General features: G+C 37.6%; 1 protein-coding gene across 2 annotated transcripts in view; it reads right to left on the bottom strand.

The window, feature by feature from the left end:
* Window positions 1-4,328: 4,328 nt before the first annotated feature.
* The window catches only part of map2k5 (mitogen-activated protein kinase kinase 5), a 55,967-nt gene continuing 42,898 nt past the window's right edge, over window positions 4,329-17,397 (bottom strand). For both annotated transcript variants that reach the window (XM_053316112.1, XM_053316120.1), the window contains one exon: window positions 4,329-6,142. In XM_053316112.1, coding sequence (XP_053172087.1) covers window positions 6,032-6,142 — 111 coding nt within the window. In that variant the 3' untranslated portion in view covers window positions 4,329-6,031. The remainder of the gene's footprint in view (window positions 6,143-17,397) is intronic.

The following is a 17,397-nucleotide window of genomic DNA, read 5'->3' as shown; positions in this document are numbered from 1 at the left end:
TTTTTTGTCCTCGTCACCATCTTGACTGTACACACCTGGCAGAGATCTGCCCTCTACTAAAATGCAGATCAGTACTATTTTGTGCTCAAGACAAAACAGAGAATTGATGAAAAAACAGTAATTAAATACAAGACCTCGCTGGTCTCCTGTAAGTGAATCAAAGGTTGTGTTTCACACTGAAGGAATAATTTAATTAGCTTGTACAAGGTGATGGTGTCAAAGCAGAAAATTAATCATCTATTATGCTACACCTGAATATATAAATTATCTTTCAGTACAGCAGTCAGAATATGTTTGCCATCAGCAGCGTGACAGCATTATTCATTTTTCTTTTTAGCATGGATAATAAAAGATGGTGAATTCCTTCAAAGTCCAACTTACAAGTAACACCTACTCAGTGTCTACATGTTGAATATTCCTTTAAGTTTGACTGATAAAATGAAACCAAAGCATTACTCTTTCAAAGTGAAGCTCTTGGGAACACAGTAAAGGTGCAAAATATAAACTTTTACATGAGACTATATCATATATCTGAAAGAAGCCTTATTTCATATTTAAATTCCGACTTATTATTGAGGTTTTGAATTAAGGATATAAATAAAGTGCTAAATAAGCCACAACCATCAGTCTTCCTTTCTACACATCCTTAACATTATAAGACTTTCATTCATGTATGTAAATTCCAAACATTGCAATGCTCATTCTGGTTGTCAAAATTATAACAATTATCAATTAATTAATACAACCTCTTTGTATTACATTAAGTTCCTCTGGATATTACCCAGATTAGTTTGCAGCATCTCATTGTGAAGATGCTGAGAGGATGAAATACATTTAGTGAAACAAGTTCACTATGTTGTACTCTTCTAAAGAACGATAATAGACTGGTAAAAGGTGTGCACGGGTGTTTTTGAGGTGATTATGTTCATTTTGAGGAGTACAGAGTCATAACAGATTGATGGTTAGATATGTACATTTACACTTCAAGTGAATTAACCTGTAGAAAAAGAAGACTGGACGTCCTTGATGCTTTACGAGAAAAATTTAATGTAATTTAATTTTAAGTAAACACAGTCTTCTCGACCACATTGACAACATTTTACAGGTTAATGAACAAATTAAAAACCAAGAATAAAGCTGATGTTAATTAAAGGTTGACCAAGATAATTATGAAATGCAAATTAGAGGTGAAATTTAGATAGCAAGGTGCTTTCAGGTTTGGGTCAACTCATGCCAAGATATCTAAATGTCAACCTGTTAATGAAGAGACTGTTTACTTAAAGCCATTATAAGATTTGGGGTTGTGTCCTAAAGGTGTACGGAGTCCTGTTAACGGGATTTTAAGATGACTCTATGTACTTTAACTCCATGGTCACTTTATGTGCAATCATGGACTCAATGATATGGGTCAAAAATCTGTATGAAATCTTCTTGAGTCGCAGAGAGAGGTAGACTCAAGGTTATCACAGATTAAGACGATATTTCATGAAGACACAAAATTCAACTATTGTATCTCTCAATATTTTAAGACGCAAAGTGCAGTAGTTTTTGTAGAGAAAAAGAAATTTAGCTCAAAAAGGAAGACATAGTGCAAATGTTGGAAACGATTTTCAGGTGCGGACTCGTAAAATGGAGATTGAGTATGTGATTGTGAATGACAGAGTGGCTCATTAGTGTGTTTTTAAGTTTGTGGTGATAAAGAAACTGTATCAGGCTTTAGATGCACGGTATGCAATATTTGTTAAAAATCAAGTGATGTTAGTTCTGGTCTTTTCATGGGATTCATTGACAATAAGAATGTCACCAGCTCTAGCCTTTAAAGGGGAAATAACATGCTTTTTGTGATTGGATTTTATTTTTATACTGTTATGTTATGGGTCAAAGTTCTAAATCTTGAGGTGAATGTTTGTAAAAATACTCCTAACAAGTCAAAAATCCATAGTTTCAGTCTGCTCTGAAAGCTCCATATGCAAAAGTACTCCCACTTCCTGCTTGTGATAACATCAGATGGTTTCTGCATGCTCACAAACGATTGACAGCCGCCCGTTCGGTAACTTTTGCTGCTAAGATTGTTCCATTGTGCTCTTGCTCTGAATCAGGCTCGAACATGTACGGATGTATTTTAGAAGTTCCCCTCTCAAGTAACGAACCGGAAAAAGAAGTGAAAAGTGAAATCCTACTACTACTACTGTTTGATTACGTAGCCACCAAGATGCAGCTACCAGGAGCTAACCAATCAAAATAGAGTGGGCTCATTTGGGGAGGAGGGGGCAATAAAGTGACAGGAGCTAAAATGGCCTGTTGGAGACAGAGGCTGAACTGAGGGGCTGATTAAAGGGCCAGTATAAGACACATCATTGGTTTTTGAACTGTAAATCATGAAGATATATCCCTATAGAGCCCCAGAATATAAATATAGACCTGGTAAAGTGCATGATACGACCCCTTTAAGATTTCAGTGCAGAATAAGAAGCTACCACCAACATACTCTTTAGCAAGGCACCAGTGTCCAGCAGGGAGAGTGATCTTACCAGCAGGAGTGGAGGGTGGGCAGAAAAACAGATTGTCTTCTTATACTGATGAGACGTCACTTTGTGTCTGTTTGAAAGCACAAATATCAGTTTTCCCTTTAAAATAATCTAGAAACACACATCAAAATATACGGAATGATGTTTGTGACAGAATATGTTGCACTCAAAGGTCGAGGTAATGTAAAGCAAACAACAAAGACTTACCCATAATGATTATGTTTAAATAATTTTTATTTTATTTGTGCATTATGGTTTGAATATGTGCGAACAAATAATTACATAATCAGCCAGTAACATCACAGCACACAGCAGGAGGTGATCTCTGTTGTAAGCAGGCTGAAAGTAAAAAAACAATAAATATTTTCATGGATACTGATGCTGCAGATTCATATTTAGAAGTCACAGTCAATGAGTACAGAGCTGAACCATCAAATAAACAATAAAAACATGTTTGTATGAAGCTCCTTTAGAGCTCAGACCACACCTGCTCAGAAATATGAAATTCATTTTTATTTTTGGTTTGATTTGATTTGCTTGAATACATTAATGTTTGCAGAGTCGTAACTGGCTAGCAAAGTATTCGTTGTTACATCTAAGGCCAACTTAATGTAAGATCATGTCTTACAGGTATTTTAAAATGATGGTTAAATCTCTATGATCCAAAATGACACATAAATATAAACAATATGTGGAATAACAGAGTAGATATTTTATGTTGGTGAACCATGTTACTGGATTATATTAAAAATCTTTCTACTTCTCATTGTGGCGTCTTGCACTAACACGCTTCCCAAAGTGAAGGTAAAAGCATATTCATCAACATTAAATAGAAAAGGCTGTGCCTCACTTCAGCTTTTAGAGGCAAATCATGGCACACATGAACTTTGTCAACATGGGAGGGATTATGACACATTGTGCCTCTGCTGGTTGTGTACACTCATAAAAAAACTGTTTACTTCACTTTCATTAACAAACACAAACATTATGTGGTATGATTCAGCTCATAAACTGTACCAGGGCTGCTGTAACAGAGTGAAATACTAAATAAAACTACAGACAACTTTATGAGCAATAGTAGAGGACTGGACATGGAAAGGGATTCCATTTGAAGGTCAATTTAACAGTTTATGATTATATCTGTCATATATAATATCGATCACATATAACATTTACTAAGAAATCATCTTTGTAAGGCAGTACATATGAAAAATCTAATTGTTATTATCATCTTTCGAGTTCTGAACACAACAAGCAGAGGACACTATGAAAAGTTTCTCCTCTAAATCATAATCTGTTTGACTGGATCAATCATGCAATAATGTAATAAGAAGTGGCTACCAGCACACAGTGGTGCTGTGTCCCGACTCCATCTCACATACCCAATTGATATATCATTACACTGCATATTTTCATTCTTTATATTATTCAAGAAATGATTGCACTTTATAATTTTGCACTAACATGAAACATGTGCAAAGCTGGAAAACAGACAGTTAAACTGGAAGAACACAAGTTGAGCATGAAAGCTCTGGAGGAGAATATTAAGTCAATCTATAACTAAGACCTTTTGATCTGGAGCTGCTGCACCATCTTCACTTTGTCATGTTCATCAACACCACAAAAATAAAAATAATAAGCAAATACTTACTTAAATCAAATTTAGTCAATTCTCAGATGATGAATATAGAAATAATGATTTTCGAACATGTTACAAGTCCTCTTAGATTTAGTATGGAGTATGGAGTTGGGACACAGCTTGGGTTTTTCCTCCATTTCCTGTCAGGACAAGGTAACTTACACAGGAGAGTAAATGTTACCTCAAGTGGCAGAAACTTAACATACAATGCTAAAAAAATCAAAAAGGGTCTCACATTAGGTTTGATTAATATATGACACATTTTGATGTAGAGTTCCTAAATTACAAAGGTAACGCTGGCGCAATGTATAACCGCTACAAACAAATGTTTTCTCAGATTTGAATTATAGTCCAAGACAATATGTGTGTCTCCTCATCATTAAAGAAGACAAAAGCACATCTAAACAAGGTGCTGAAGAAACTACATGTCGCTTGTTAAAGAAATCGGTGCTCTTTATCTGAGGCTGCTTTTACTTTGCCTTTGTGGAAGAAATGACATTTAATTGCACTTGAGTGCTACACATTCCTTCAGCTGCACATAAAGACCTCGTCAAAGCATTCATCGTCACTTAATCCATCACATTTTGCCCCAGTCACAAGATATAATTCACCATTTGGCTCGTCAGTGGTCTTTGGTGTTAAGTGCACTGCATTAATGTACTCCCTTTACAGATTATCAACTGATCTCATTAGGCAATATAATACAATATCATTATTTCTGTACAGTCCATGATTAATCTTACTAAAGTAAGGATAAAACAAGTATTTAAAATGAAAAAAGTGTCTCTTTGTTAGGGGAAGAAGAGTTGTGATCTCTTTATATTACCAACCGTCTGTTACTCTTAATGGTTTCTAAGAAAAACTAAAAGCTAAAGAGTGGAAGCGGAGATCTGGGTATGGAATTGTTGATTCAGTGGCATTTAACATCAGGCATTTCTGCGAAAAAGGGACAGGAACAGATGTGCAACTGACTAAAAAATGGTTTAAACGAAAAGAAAACCCCTGGTTCCTCCCGGTCAGTGTCAATGACGGTAACATTGTGAATCAAAAAAAGATGGCTGTCAATATTTCATTCCACTAACACTGCAGTGCTCCTTCGGACTCACTCATACTGTGGGCTTGCTGTTCACTTTACACTCCTTTAGACAAAAAGAGAGAGAGCTTTGAATCCATTCATTCTCTAAACTCACAAGGTTTGGGAATCACTGGGAGACTAATATTCTAGTCCAGGCATTGAAAATAGGTACGTTTTTGGGGGAAGCCTTGCTACTACAATGACAACCTAAGTTTGCTGAGGTAATAAATTATACCACTGGTAAAACAGGCACACACATGGGCAGTTACTCACAGGCAAAAACCTTAACATTCACTAGAGGGCTGTCAACAGTAAAGCACAAGACGGTTATTTGAGATACCATCCCAGAAACAGAGCACAACTCTGTCAGCATATTGAAGTCTTAAACTGTGAAGTCATTTATCCTCACTGATCCTTTAAACTGGGTCCATTTACCTCTCTTCATGAGCTCGGGATGCTCACTGCATTTCTGTATGCTCCCGAAAAATGTGGGGGACGAAGCCGCGGATGGAGCCCCACACTGGAAAAAATTTGCTCTCCGGACTTTTTGAATGCAGAGATTAATATTCGGTTCAAAGGATGTGAGCTCTTCATTTTCACGGCACATTCTTGCTGTTAAATGAAGAATTACTCACATGAAGTCTTAAACATCTAGTTTTTTTTTGTCCATGTACGTGAAGTCCTTTGTACAGTGCATATTGACGTACTTGACCCTGAAGCCCTCGTTAAGTATTCAAGGTTCGTGGCCAAACATCCTCGCCCATCTTAGGGCGGACAAGCAGGAGGACATCAGACGCGTCCCTGAGCCTGCTGCGCTCGTCTCTCCTCCAAACAGCGACAAACCCACATCGACACGACCTCTGCATTTCCATCATTATACTGTATGATGAAGGAGTGATCCTAAAAAACAAGAGAGAAGAAGAGGTTTCAATTAAGGAAACATTTGATCAGTTAGAAGTTTTATGGCTGCAGCTATCAACTTTTTTCCATAATCGATGAATCTGGCAATTTTTCTCGGGCCACAGAGAGATATATAACAAAGCCAGAATTTGTATTTCCAAAAACAAATTCAAAATTGTATTGAATAACTGATTTTTACATTTATTTATTACATCAGCTGCTTCTGAGTTAGGTGCTTTAATATCTCATAATTCTGCTTTGAATACAAACTGTTGGCACTAATCTTTCTCCATCCATAAACAGTCAACACAAATAATGATCTTGCTCATAAAAGGGAGAAAATGATATTGTAACAGCTATTAAAAATGGTTTATAACCATAGTGCGATACTTTTTTATGATCAGTTTTATTATAAGCAGATTGAAGCTGCAAACATTTCAACAGCTTTATGTGAAGTGCGTTGTTTAGTTTTACTTGTATAATTATTCTAAATCATTAGTAAAGGAATAATAATAAAATACAAATAAATTAAAGAGGAACGTCATTAAACACTCTTAAATATTAAAGCCCAACAGATTTGGCTTTATATGCAAAATGTTTCTGCGATGGCTTGTCAGGACATTTTAAAGAAATGTGTTTGGAGTTTATTGATCTACGTGAGTCATAACAGGCTGTAAAATGAGTTTGGTCATAAAAACCATCAACAATAACACAAAGAAAACTTTTGGTCAATCCCCTAAAAAAAAAGAAAAGGCGTGACTGAATGCTTTTGATTGTGATGATAACTCATCTTCACATTTTGCACAATGATACAGTTTAATTCTGGAGGTATATATCAGAGTATCTGTTTGATTTCCATCAGTGGTGTCAGTAATTGAGCTCAGATACGACACGCTCTCTGTTGATTGGTGGCTCATCACGTTCATTAAATACTTCAGCGTTCACTTGTTAGCGCTGCAGGATTGAAACAGAGATGTCACATGTGATATCTCAATGACAACAGTCCCAATCACCAGCCTCATCTGGGAGACGCTACAGACCTCAGCACGAGGTCACAGAGGTCACACGGGGATCAAAGGGGAGAGGGGGAGGAGGTTGTAAATGAGACAAGTCAACTGAAGCTGACCATGATTTTTATTTGTGGTGTCTCGATGGCCAATTAGTTAATATAGTGGTTGGTCGGTCCAAATGAACTTGTCAACACTGATTTTAACGATATCTGCTCATAACAACAACAACAAGAGACTGTTACCATTGCACCGTTGGTTAATAGCAGACTGTCTCGGACTAAAGGCTGTGGTGGGGTTGAAATGGACTAGATTGTTACAGCTGTGTGAAATGGATGCACTCGAGAGGTGAGATGTGATAAAATCGTTTCAATGTGGATTAATGGCGCACACCTTCTGTCAGTTTGTGCTCGAGGGTCCTCATGGTGTTGGGCTCACTTATACATACAGAAAGTGACAAAAGTGGATGTTAGCTATGTGAAAAAGGAGAGAAATTCTGTACACTTTCTCATCACCTGTGCACAATTAGCCATTGCTGGATTGTCTGTTTTGGAAATTTCTAGAAATTGACATTTAAAAGGTGTGGGAGGAGCGGCTTTCAGACACTGTTCTGCCATCTGACACGATCTATATGAAGTATACTGCCTTAAGACGAAGAGATCAGTGTTTTACTGAGATGCTGTACTTCGATTCAGGATACAATAAACACAAATGAAGACTTAGAGAGTAATAAGAACATGTCAATATGCAAAGCTTCCAGAATATCATTAATGTCCCTCTATAACAGCCACATACTGTAAATAGTTTGACTCAGATTTGACGTGTAAAAGTGATTTCAAGGTGAGTCGTGTTGTTGTCAGTTGTGTTGTTAATGTTAAAGCCCCTCCAGCAACACCCAAACTGGTGCAGACAATGTAAGATTAGAAACAAAGTAGGACAGGCTGACAGTGACACCCCACTTTTTCCTGCTTGTGTCGCCCTCGTCCTTTTGCATTTAGACTGGAAAAATGTTCAATTCAAGAAACTAAATCATCACATGACGGATACATACGACATGATAAAGTTAAAAGGAGTATTTTATAAGTTTGTAGCACCGCAATTCTAAGTTGAAATCTGCCAAAAATCAAATGACTTATCAGACTTATGTATGACGCCAATTCTTTCTTTAACTACTACAAACACTACATGTTCAGTCTGTAGTTTTATATTTTTGAAGAAAAATGGACACACATTCCACTGTGTGCTAATCCTGCACAAACTATAGAGAGTTGTGAAGGACTGGGGGGAACCCCATCAATCCTGTTGTCCTTCTAATGGGCAGCTGGGGTTAACACAGTCTGAGGTTAATTACTCTCATATCAGTGATGTGTGTGTGTGTGTGTGTGTGTGTGAATGTGTCAGTGTGACACGGGTGGAGTGGACGCTTCTGGGTGCCCCGATGTGCTGAATACTCATCTCATCAATCATTCTTCCTTGCCTCAGTAGAGAGGGACTGATACAGAAATAAAGGAGGAAGTCCTGAGTGATGTTCTTAAAATCCAGCGCTCCACCTCTGCTCTAGAAATTAACCCTGACAGGCCGCTGAAGTCTGCTGGAATTTGACCTGGATGAAGATGCGTGGCTTCGGCTTTGCACACCACACTTTAATCACACAATCACACAAGTCGAGACGCTGTAGAAACAATATTAACATAAGCCAAACACTTCTATCTTTCACCTGAAGCTGCTGTTCAGGCCTGATCTTTCTTTTACTCTTTCTATTTATCCTTCAACTCAATACAGTAAGTACTGCCACCTGATTGAAAGTAGGTTTGTGAATTATGTAAAAAATTGAGAGAGATAAAGAAGGTGAGAAAAGAGACATAGAGAGACATACAGTACAGAGAGTCAACAGGAGAGACACCAGTTTAACAAGAAACTGAAACAAGTAAATGTAGCTTTTGATGAGATTGTTTTTTTAACTACTGATTCCAAGCTAAAGAATGGACTTTGAATCTCAACTTCCCATCACTTTAAAATACATAACATTGGCTTATAATAACTTTCTGGTGACTTAACCCTACAATTTAATTATTTACATGATAGGGATTTGCTTTTTGCCCCCAAAAGGGAGGCAATTGAGTCTCCACTGTGTGACCGTGTAAACAGATCACTGTCCCCACAACATGAGTAATTAAAGTACACACACGCGCACACACATAATCTAATAATTACATTACCTGCTACTTAAATTGAATATGGAGACTGTAAGGAAAGAGTTATAAATACAAAGTGAATAACTACTCCTTAGTTAGGTCATTGAAGGTGTTCTGACTTCCTGCTGTAGCCAAGTGTGGACAGAGGTGAGATGGGGGAAGGACTCATTTAAAAGTAACATTAATCACCGTCTGGCCACATCAAAACGGGATAATCACCTGCAACTGTGCTGCTGAAATAGAAATGGCTTAAACCCAGGGGAAATTCTACCTAACTCTTTAATTGTTTGAAGCCTTTGAAGGGTCTGTTTAATCTAAGATTAATTTATGCAGTTTTAAATAACTCTATGTATGATTAATACGCTCAGAAGAAATTAAAACGAGTTTGAGGCAATTATAACAAGAGACTGGTCATCACCTCATTAGAATAGTGTTAGAGGAAACATGGTGTGTGTGTCGGTGTGTGTGTGTGTGTGTGATACAGAGGAAAGGGTGAGGAGGTAGATAGAATAACTAGGTCTTTACAGATTTACATGCTAATCACAAGCTCCCTCTGGAAACTGGTTGGCACTGGTTAGTGTGTGTTTAAAGGGTGAAAAGTATCAGTAGTAGCACTTTGGCCAATCTTCCTTCACAGGGAATAGAGGCAAACTTCTCTGAGCAGGGTTACAATGCTGTTTCCCCCCTAAACTTAATGATCCAAGCAGCTAACGCTGCTTTCAAAACTATCTGCTGCTTTCAAAAATGTCTACTTAGTAAAAGAGGGCTTTTTCTCTCCAGATATTCACCAATAAATGGGCCAGAACTCTAAATGTTAGCCACTGAAATGGAAAAAGGTATAAAAAAAGGAGAGTAAAATGTGCAAGAGCATCATTGATGGCCTTCATGGCCTAGTTTAGTCTCCAACCAAGTATACAAAAGTGAGTGTTTCCTGGCTGTCATGTGCTTGGAGATCATATCATGTTTCTGAACTAATAAATCCTACTAGCTGATCTCAAGCATGGCGAGACGTGGACTGTAGGAAGGAGAGAGTGAACATCCACAAGTGTTTTGATCCTGCTGAAGCTCACAGCTCAAACTAAGTGGCTGGCAATTAGCAGAGTGACATGACTATAGCTTTTCTGTATTTGGTCATTGTGTACTGGGAGAAAACAGGGTTGGACTGGGACAAAAAAAATGGCCCTGGACTTTTTTATACAGACCAGCCTGGGCTAATAATGGACTGATCAAGTGGCCCACATAGCGACAGGCCCACCAGAATTTCTCCTGGCGCTCCTGATAGCCTATTTTTAGAGAAACCAATACAATGCTGTCTGTCCAACTGTATTCACTGATGTCTAATTTAATTTTCATGTCAAAAAAGACAAGAAAATTCACAAGGCAAGACAATCATACAATCGATACGGATTTTTATGTTAAAAAAAAGAGAAAAAAGTACAAGGTCTAAACACCAATTTGATTGTAATTTCGACTTCAGCTATTATTCAAAATAACATGACAGATGTGCAGCAGGGCCATACTGTAGTGTACCACAATGTGTGAATGGGCTTCATGTCAATAAAGACCCAAGGGTGAAATGTGAAAACATTTGCAAGCAGAGGTGCTGACAGGAAAGTTTAGGGAGGAGGTGACATCAGTGGTTTTGGCACGAAGAACCCTGAAGAAGTGCAATGATATGTAAACATGCAGGTGAAAATCCTTTTAGCACGTGTAGCGATGTAAACATAAAGGCAGCTAATCCTCAGATACTAAAGTTCACAAAGTTAGGATCAAGTTACATGATGAACATCATAATTAAACTTCATAAAAGACAGCACACACATGAATCATTATCAAAAAACTAAACATACTGTGTAAAGTATGTAGTAGATAGTAGTAAGTAGATATCTTTCAAAGTCTTTTTTCATTACTATGCTTCCATCGCAGCTCAACAGGGAAACACGAGGGAATTTGATGTTAAAAAGACTGTAAATGTGGCAGATATCCACTTAATATGACACAGACTGCTGAAGCCTCATATAAGCTTCAGATCAACTTTTATTTGTGTGAGGATTTTAGCCTCCATCACTTACATTTAAAGGCACATTTGAAGGGGATCTTTTAACGGTCAGTATAAACAGGAGGAATAATTACAGCTTTCTGTGTTCATATGGACACCTGGCTGTTGATTTAAGACATGAAACATTACACACCTATCCTTTAAGTCCTTTTAATTGGATTATGCAGTAGTTTGACCCAAAAAACTAAACTGACAAACAAACAAAAACAAGACAATAGAAAGATGGAAAAGCACATGACGAAATCCTGTAGAACTGCATTTAAAATCTAGCAGTTTATTGGTGTATCAGACGCATTCAGGCTATTGTGATTGTGGACAAATATATATATTGTCTTATATCATTAAATTGGAATGAATGTATGAATATAACATCCAATTAATAGCCATAGTTTACAACAGTGTTTGATACTTTTGTTGAAGTGGTCAAAACTTGATGATACCAAGCTTCCCATCTGTGTGTGTGTGTGTGTGTGTGTGTTATGTGCATGTCTGTGTGAGCATATGCGTGTTAGTTTGTAACTAGATTTAGGGACGGTCAGAGACAGGAGGGGCTCCTTTGTGAAAAACCGAGGGGCTCATCTGGTGTGTCTGGGGTTGAAAGGGGGCTAGAAAATTTGTCTCTGTGTGTATGTCTGCCTATGAATAGTAAAGCAGAATAGGGGGGCTGCATTGACAAGGGTGCTAAAAGGCTGTGTGAAGGCTGCTGGCTAGGGAATGAGGGACGATGAAGGGTGGGGGGATGAAATGTCCATCAAATCACAATCAAAGAATATAACTGTGTGGGATGATCAGTCCTGTTTTTCTTCCCCTCATCCACACAAATGAACACATGCATAAATATGCTAAATAATGCTGCACCATTTATATTGTGTGATGCATATGAACTAATACAAAGCTAAATGTAATTTTTTTGTCCTAAAGCCTAAATGAGCCATTGCATGCAGCACACATAGTAAGTGGACTTGGACTTGTATTAAAGGATCAGGGAGAGAGCCTGTTTAGAACCAAAAGTAGGAAACCTCAGCTGCAGCTATTTGGTGATGACCCTTCTTGTCTAACGTCCTGGGAGCGGGCCAGTGGAAAGTCTCCTCAACTGACCAACGTCATTAGCTTATGATGACAGGATAAGGTGTCCACAATGAAAAATGCATTGGTAGTATAAGGAGAGAAAAACACACTCACTTTCCTCTCTGATGGCTCATCATGTTATTCTTTACATCAGAGAGGAAGAGGAGGAATATCTCTCACTAATAGAAAAAGTATTTAGCCTGATACAGCCAGACAGATGTCAGTTAGTTATTTCTTCTGGAGCAATCAACCATAAACTAATGACAAATAGATTATGAGTCATGGTGTAAAATGTCTGGGCTCAGATAACCTCAACATTTCCATCTCCATTTCAAGTGTTGAGGTTTTCTGGTGTGGTACAAGTTACTAACTCACAGCAGAAACAATTCATTAAACTGACAAACTGTACATCACTAACTTCACAGTGGTAACACAGTAGCAGGTCATTTCTTTAGCCAAAAACTAAATATCATAAAAACCAAGAGCTTGATGGCTCACTTAATATGTGTCGATCAATAAAATCAATTCAGCTTTACTAAGCTAGAAAACTGCTTTTAATTTGTTGTATTATCTGTGCAGCTGGCTTTGGTGAAAAGGACATGGGGACAATTTTTGGTTTAATTCAATTCCTGCTACAGTTAAACACTTAATAGAAAAAGGATATTAAATTGTATGAAAGCCAGTTTGATTCTGGGAGCACGGACCAGCATTCTGCTTTTGTGAGGTGTTCAGAGCAACAATCAAGCAATCATTTTGCAATTCATGAATTAACACCATGTCAAATTATCAAATTTATAATGTTTTTTTCATTTAAAGCCGTAAAAAAGTGATTATTCCTGAGGTCTCTATTGTTAACACTGGCTTCAATAAACATGTTTAGACCATCATACTGTCACCAACACTGCCTGACATGCCTTTTGGGGCTGTTTCAACATAGGTTCATGGTAACATGGTAGCGCTTTTCAATGATATTAAAAATCTTCTGCTGTAGCACACCACTGTAAAGCCTTAGTTGGGTAAAATGACTATAAAATTAAATTGGATAAAATCTTAATAACATAAACAACATCTAATTCAAGTAGCTGAAACACAGTGTGTCGAGCTTCAGGGACAGAGCCCATCGAGAGCAGGCATACAAACAAATAGCAGCCCTTTAAAGAATGTCTAATAGGATCAAATCACAGTTACAATAATGACGTCAATAAAAGCAATACCAGTGATTAGAAAATCCACATGCTAAAAGCTGATGAGCAAACTAGAGCTACTAGGTGAGTTTGTATAGTCATAAAATATTATTATAATATTATTTGCTCAGTGTCTAAACACCTTCTGTGTGATTTCTAGCATTTAACTTCCAGGAGAAATGAGTTGCAAAGATAAAACACTGAGAGCTAATGGTGGCACTTTCTGTACAGCAGAGAGAGAGAGAGGAGAAAGAGGGAGATGTGGCTGGGTGCATTAACATACAGATAGAATAGGTAAAGAGTTTTAATGTACTCAGGAGGATGGGGGAATGGGGAAAGAAGAGTGAGAGGTGGGAAGGAAAGAGAGAAAAAGGAGGAGCAGGAGAGAAAGACAATCAGCAGGCTGGTGCCACAAAGGCAGGCATCCATGACCTCATATCTCAGTTCATCATAGGCAGAGGAGGAAATGAAAGGCCTACAGGAGGACTAAAATATAGGTAAAGGAAAGACAAAAGGGATGGAGGGAAAGGGGGGAGTCAAAAAAAGCAAAAGAGAGGAGTGTGAAACTGTTTTTTTTTTAAAGAGCACAAGAATGTTAATGAATATGAGGGAAGTGGGGCAGAGCAGGAATGTGAAGGAGGGAGAGAAATCAGAAACACTGACAGGAACAGTGCTGAAAATGCCGACATGTGAACAATGATGACCTGCAGCATTTAAAAAACAGAGATGGAAAAAGAAGTGTATAGTTGAAAAGGAAGCAACATATAGTGATGTAAAGACCTTGTGATTGAACAAAATTATAGAGGAGATCTTTTTGTTAAATGAAGCAACAGAAATGCTTTCTTGCTCTTTAAGATTGTCTGTGTGCTGGATGTTGCACACATGCATCACTGAAGACAGAAACATTCATTTATCCAGCTGTTTCAACCTGCTTTGTTCTGGTAAAGACTCAGATGTAAAGTATCATTATTGTCCTGAATCTTGGGCTTTTAATTCATTCTTGAGGTTTAAACCAATCCACCATCAGCTAGAACAACAAACAGTCATACTTTGTTTTTATTTGGACCACAAAAAGACCAATAGTCAGGTCCAGTCAAATCAATTTCATTCATAGCCTACTATCACAAATCATAAATCAGCCTCAATTTGCCTCTATCCATAGACACTCGGTTTGGATAAGGAACACCTTTCCTCTCACCTTTAAGCAGTAACGAAATGAATCACAAATAATTGTCAACTTTTAAGAGAAAACAAAATGAGGAATGGGCTCTACTCATTATCTTTGTATGAAATCCCTCAAGTATTTTAGACTGTTACTACTAACAAGATCCAAGGATACTCATAAGTAGTGTGCCTTCACAGTTTTTTTCTTCCTATTTTTAAACTGTTTTATTTGATGGCTGGTTTAACAGGCCTATTTGTCATTTATTCAACTTTTAAGATTTTAATTTAATAGATAGCTTAACTACTGTCTCTTTAAGAAGGTATCAGAAAGTAAGACATGTTTTACTTATTCTGTTCTACCTGAGTTTGTGGGCTACTCCCAACAAAAAGTGCAGACACACAAGAACAATCTTCTTGACAGTTTGTACTGTTAACCCATGGAGACATTCTTGATTGTTCAATTGCTCTTACAGACCATGAGATATTATACCATAATGTACACAGTAGTGTAGTGAAGCACTGGATAATTGGGTTTTCAGAGTTCAATGGATCAATTGTGTTTGTATATTTGGGGGAATAAACTGCCTATTTATTAGTGAAGGTCCAATGCCATCTGATAAATACTGGTAACTAAATATTCAGTGTAATCCTTGTCCTTGCAATTTTGTGTTGAAATCAAGTTCTGGTTGGGACAACGTGTCATGGAGGTCACAAGAAACTGCACAGTGAAAAAGCTGTTATAGCAGTTGTCAACTATTCTTATTCTTCCTCATGGACTGAACACAAAATCAGCCAAACAAGGTGTGTGGACTGGGAGATCAGCAAAACTCAAAGGAAATGGGCAGATTATTGTATCAAACTAAATACAACATTCTCTCCACTCCAACAATTATATAGATACACTTTGAAAACATATTGTTTGCAGTAGAAGGTGTCACTCATCACAAACAATGGAAGTTGGGTTCAAATAAAGGTGAAAATGGCACAAAACAAGCTGAACTTCTCCCAAAATCAGTGCATGTTCTCAAGGGAACCACTTTTGCCTGAAGCACTAATTCCCAATGAACCAACATTTCCCTTTAGTCTTCCTTTTTGGGTGGGAGACTGAGAACATGAAATCTGTTAGCAGCTCTGCATTTACACCCTACGACCCTCCGTCCCCATAACACAAACCTTCCACCCTCGTCTCTCTGTGGACCTAACTGTCGCTGTCCTTGGTGCTAACACAGACACTGGAGTGTGTTGCAACTCTTAAAAGGCGGTTTGTGCAAACTGCTGTAGTCTTGTGTGTTAATGCTAGAACAGAGAAACCCATCAAGTCCACACCGAGTGGGAGGCATATGGTGTTGTTCATATATTTTATTCAAGTTTTCTCTAGAAAGCTGCTCTGAAGGATTGGTATTGGGGATGATTTGGCCACTTTGATGAGCATTGGCTAAAGTTAATCCAATCAAACACAGATGCTTTTGTTACTGTTCTCTACTGTGTTTTATCCACCCCATCCGGTTAGTGCTGCAAAGCTGCTCTCCTGCACAACAGATTGTCAGATACTCAATTTTAGAGGACTCGGATTGAGATTGGGACCAAAAGAACTTAATCTGGACATCCTTAGTTTACTGTAATAGTTATTTGATCCCTGTATGTTTGGTAAATGAGCATAGGCTTCAAGATTAGGTTAGACAATTAAAACAATTTAAACTGATTTATATTTATATAGTCTTCTGATTCTTTGAATGTTCATTTGTGTGTGTGGTATTAACATTCATATAAATTGTTGAACTGAAAGGTTTTAAAATCACAGTCCTGATCCTGAAGAGTACATATTACAAATGGATGTATGGATTTTCAGGCTATGTAAGTAAGTAAGTTGTAGTGAGGACATACCGTCTCAGTCAACTATTTAGACACAATTTCCCATTCCCTTGAATCAGAGTGTGTCCAGGCTTTCAACTATTGAACTTATCCTGAAGCAGCAGGTATAATGCAGAAAAAAATGACATAAATGGTCAAAAGGGAACAGTGATTTATATTAAATTGTAAAAGTGCGTTACAATTTTTAAGACATGAAACATTGACAGTGTCTTTTTATGTCTCCGGTTTGCAGGTGAGACATGATATTAAAATAATGGATGTCTACACGTTGTTTGGCACACTTTCTTACCAGTACATGCACAAAGACAGGCAGACGCACACACTTAAAAACAATTTCCTTTTGTCCGATGCTCAAATTTTTATTAGGCTTTAAAACTTAATTTTTATAAACTAGAATTAATCGACTCTTGGGCAGCTGCTAAGCCTAATTCATTCAGGCTGGGTCCAATGCAGTGAATTGAACAAATTATTGCTGAAGTAGGTCTCAATCCTACCTCAAGGTTTCTCAGTGACCTCTCTCTGACATCTTTCATTACTATTGAAAAGTTCATTACTGTTGTTTCCGCAGAGCAATGCCAACTTTAGGGGTCCTTGAGCCAAATCACCTCAAACATTGTGAAAAAAAAATACAATTATATTCCAAAGGCTACAGAGATTATAAAACTATGCTAACAGAATTGGAATTAATGAATATGATCAACCTCTG

Source organism: Scomber japonicus, chromosome 1 (genome assembly GCF_027409825.1).
Source record: "Scomber japonicus isolate fScoJap1 chromosome 1, fScoJap1.pri, whole genome shotgun sequence".
Taxonomy (NCBI): Eukaryota; Metazoa; Chordata; class Actinopteri; order Scombriformes; family Scombridae; genus Scomber; species Scomber japonicus.
This window is presented reverse-complemented; position numbering and strand designations above follow the sequence as displayed.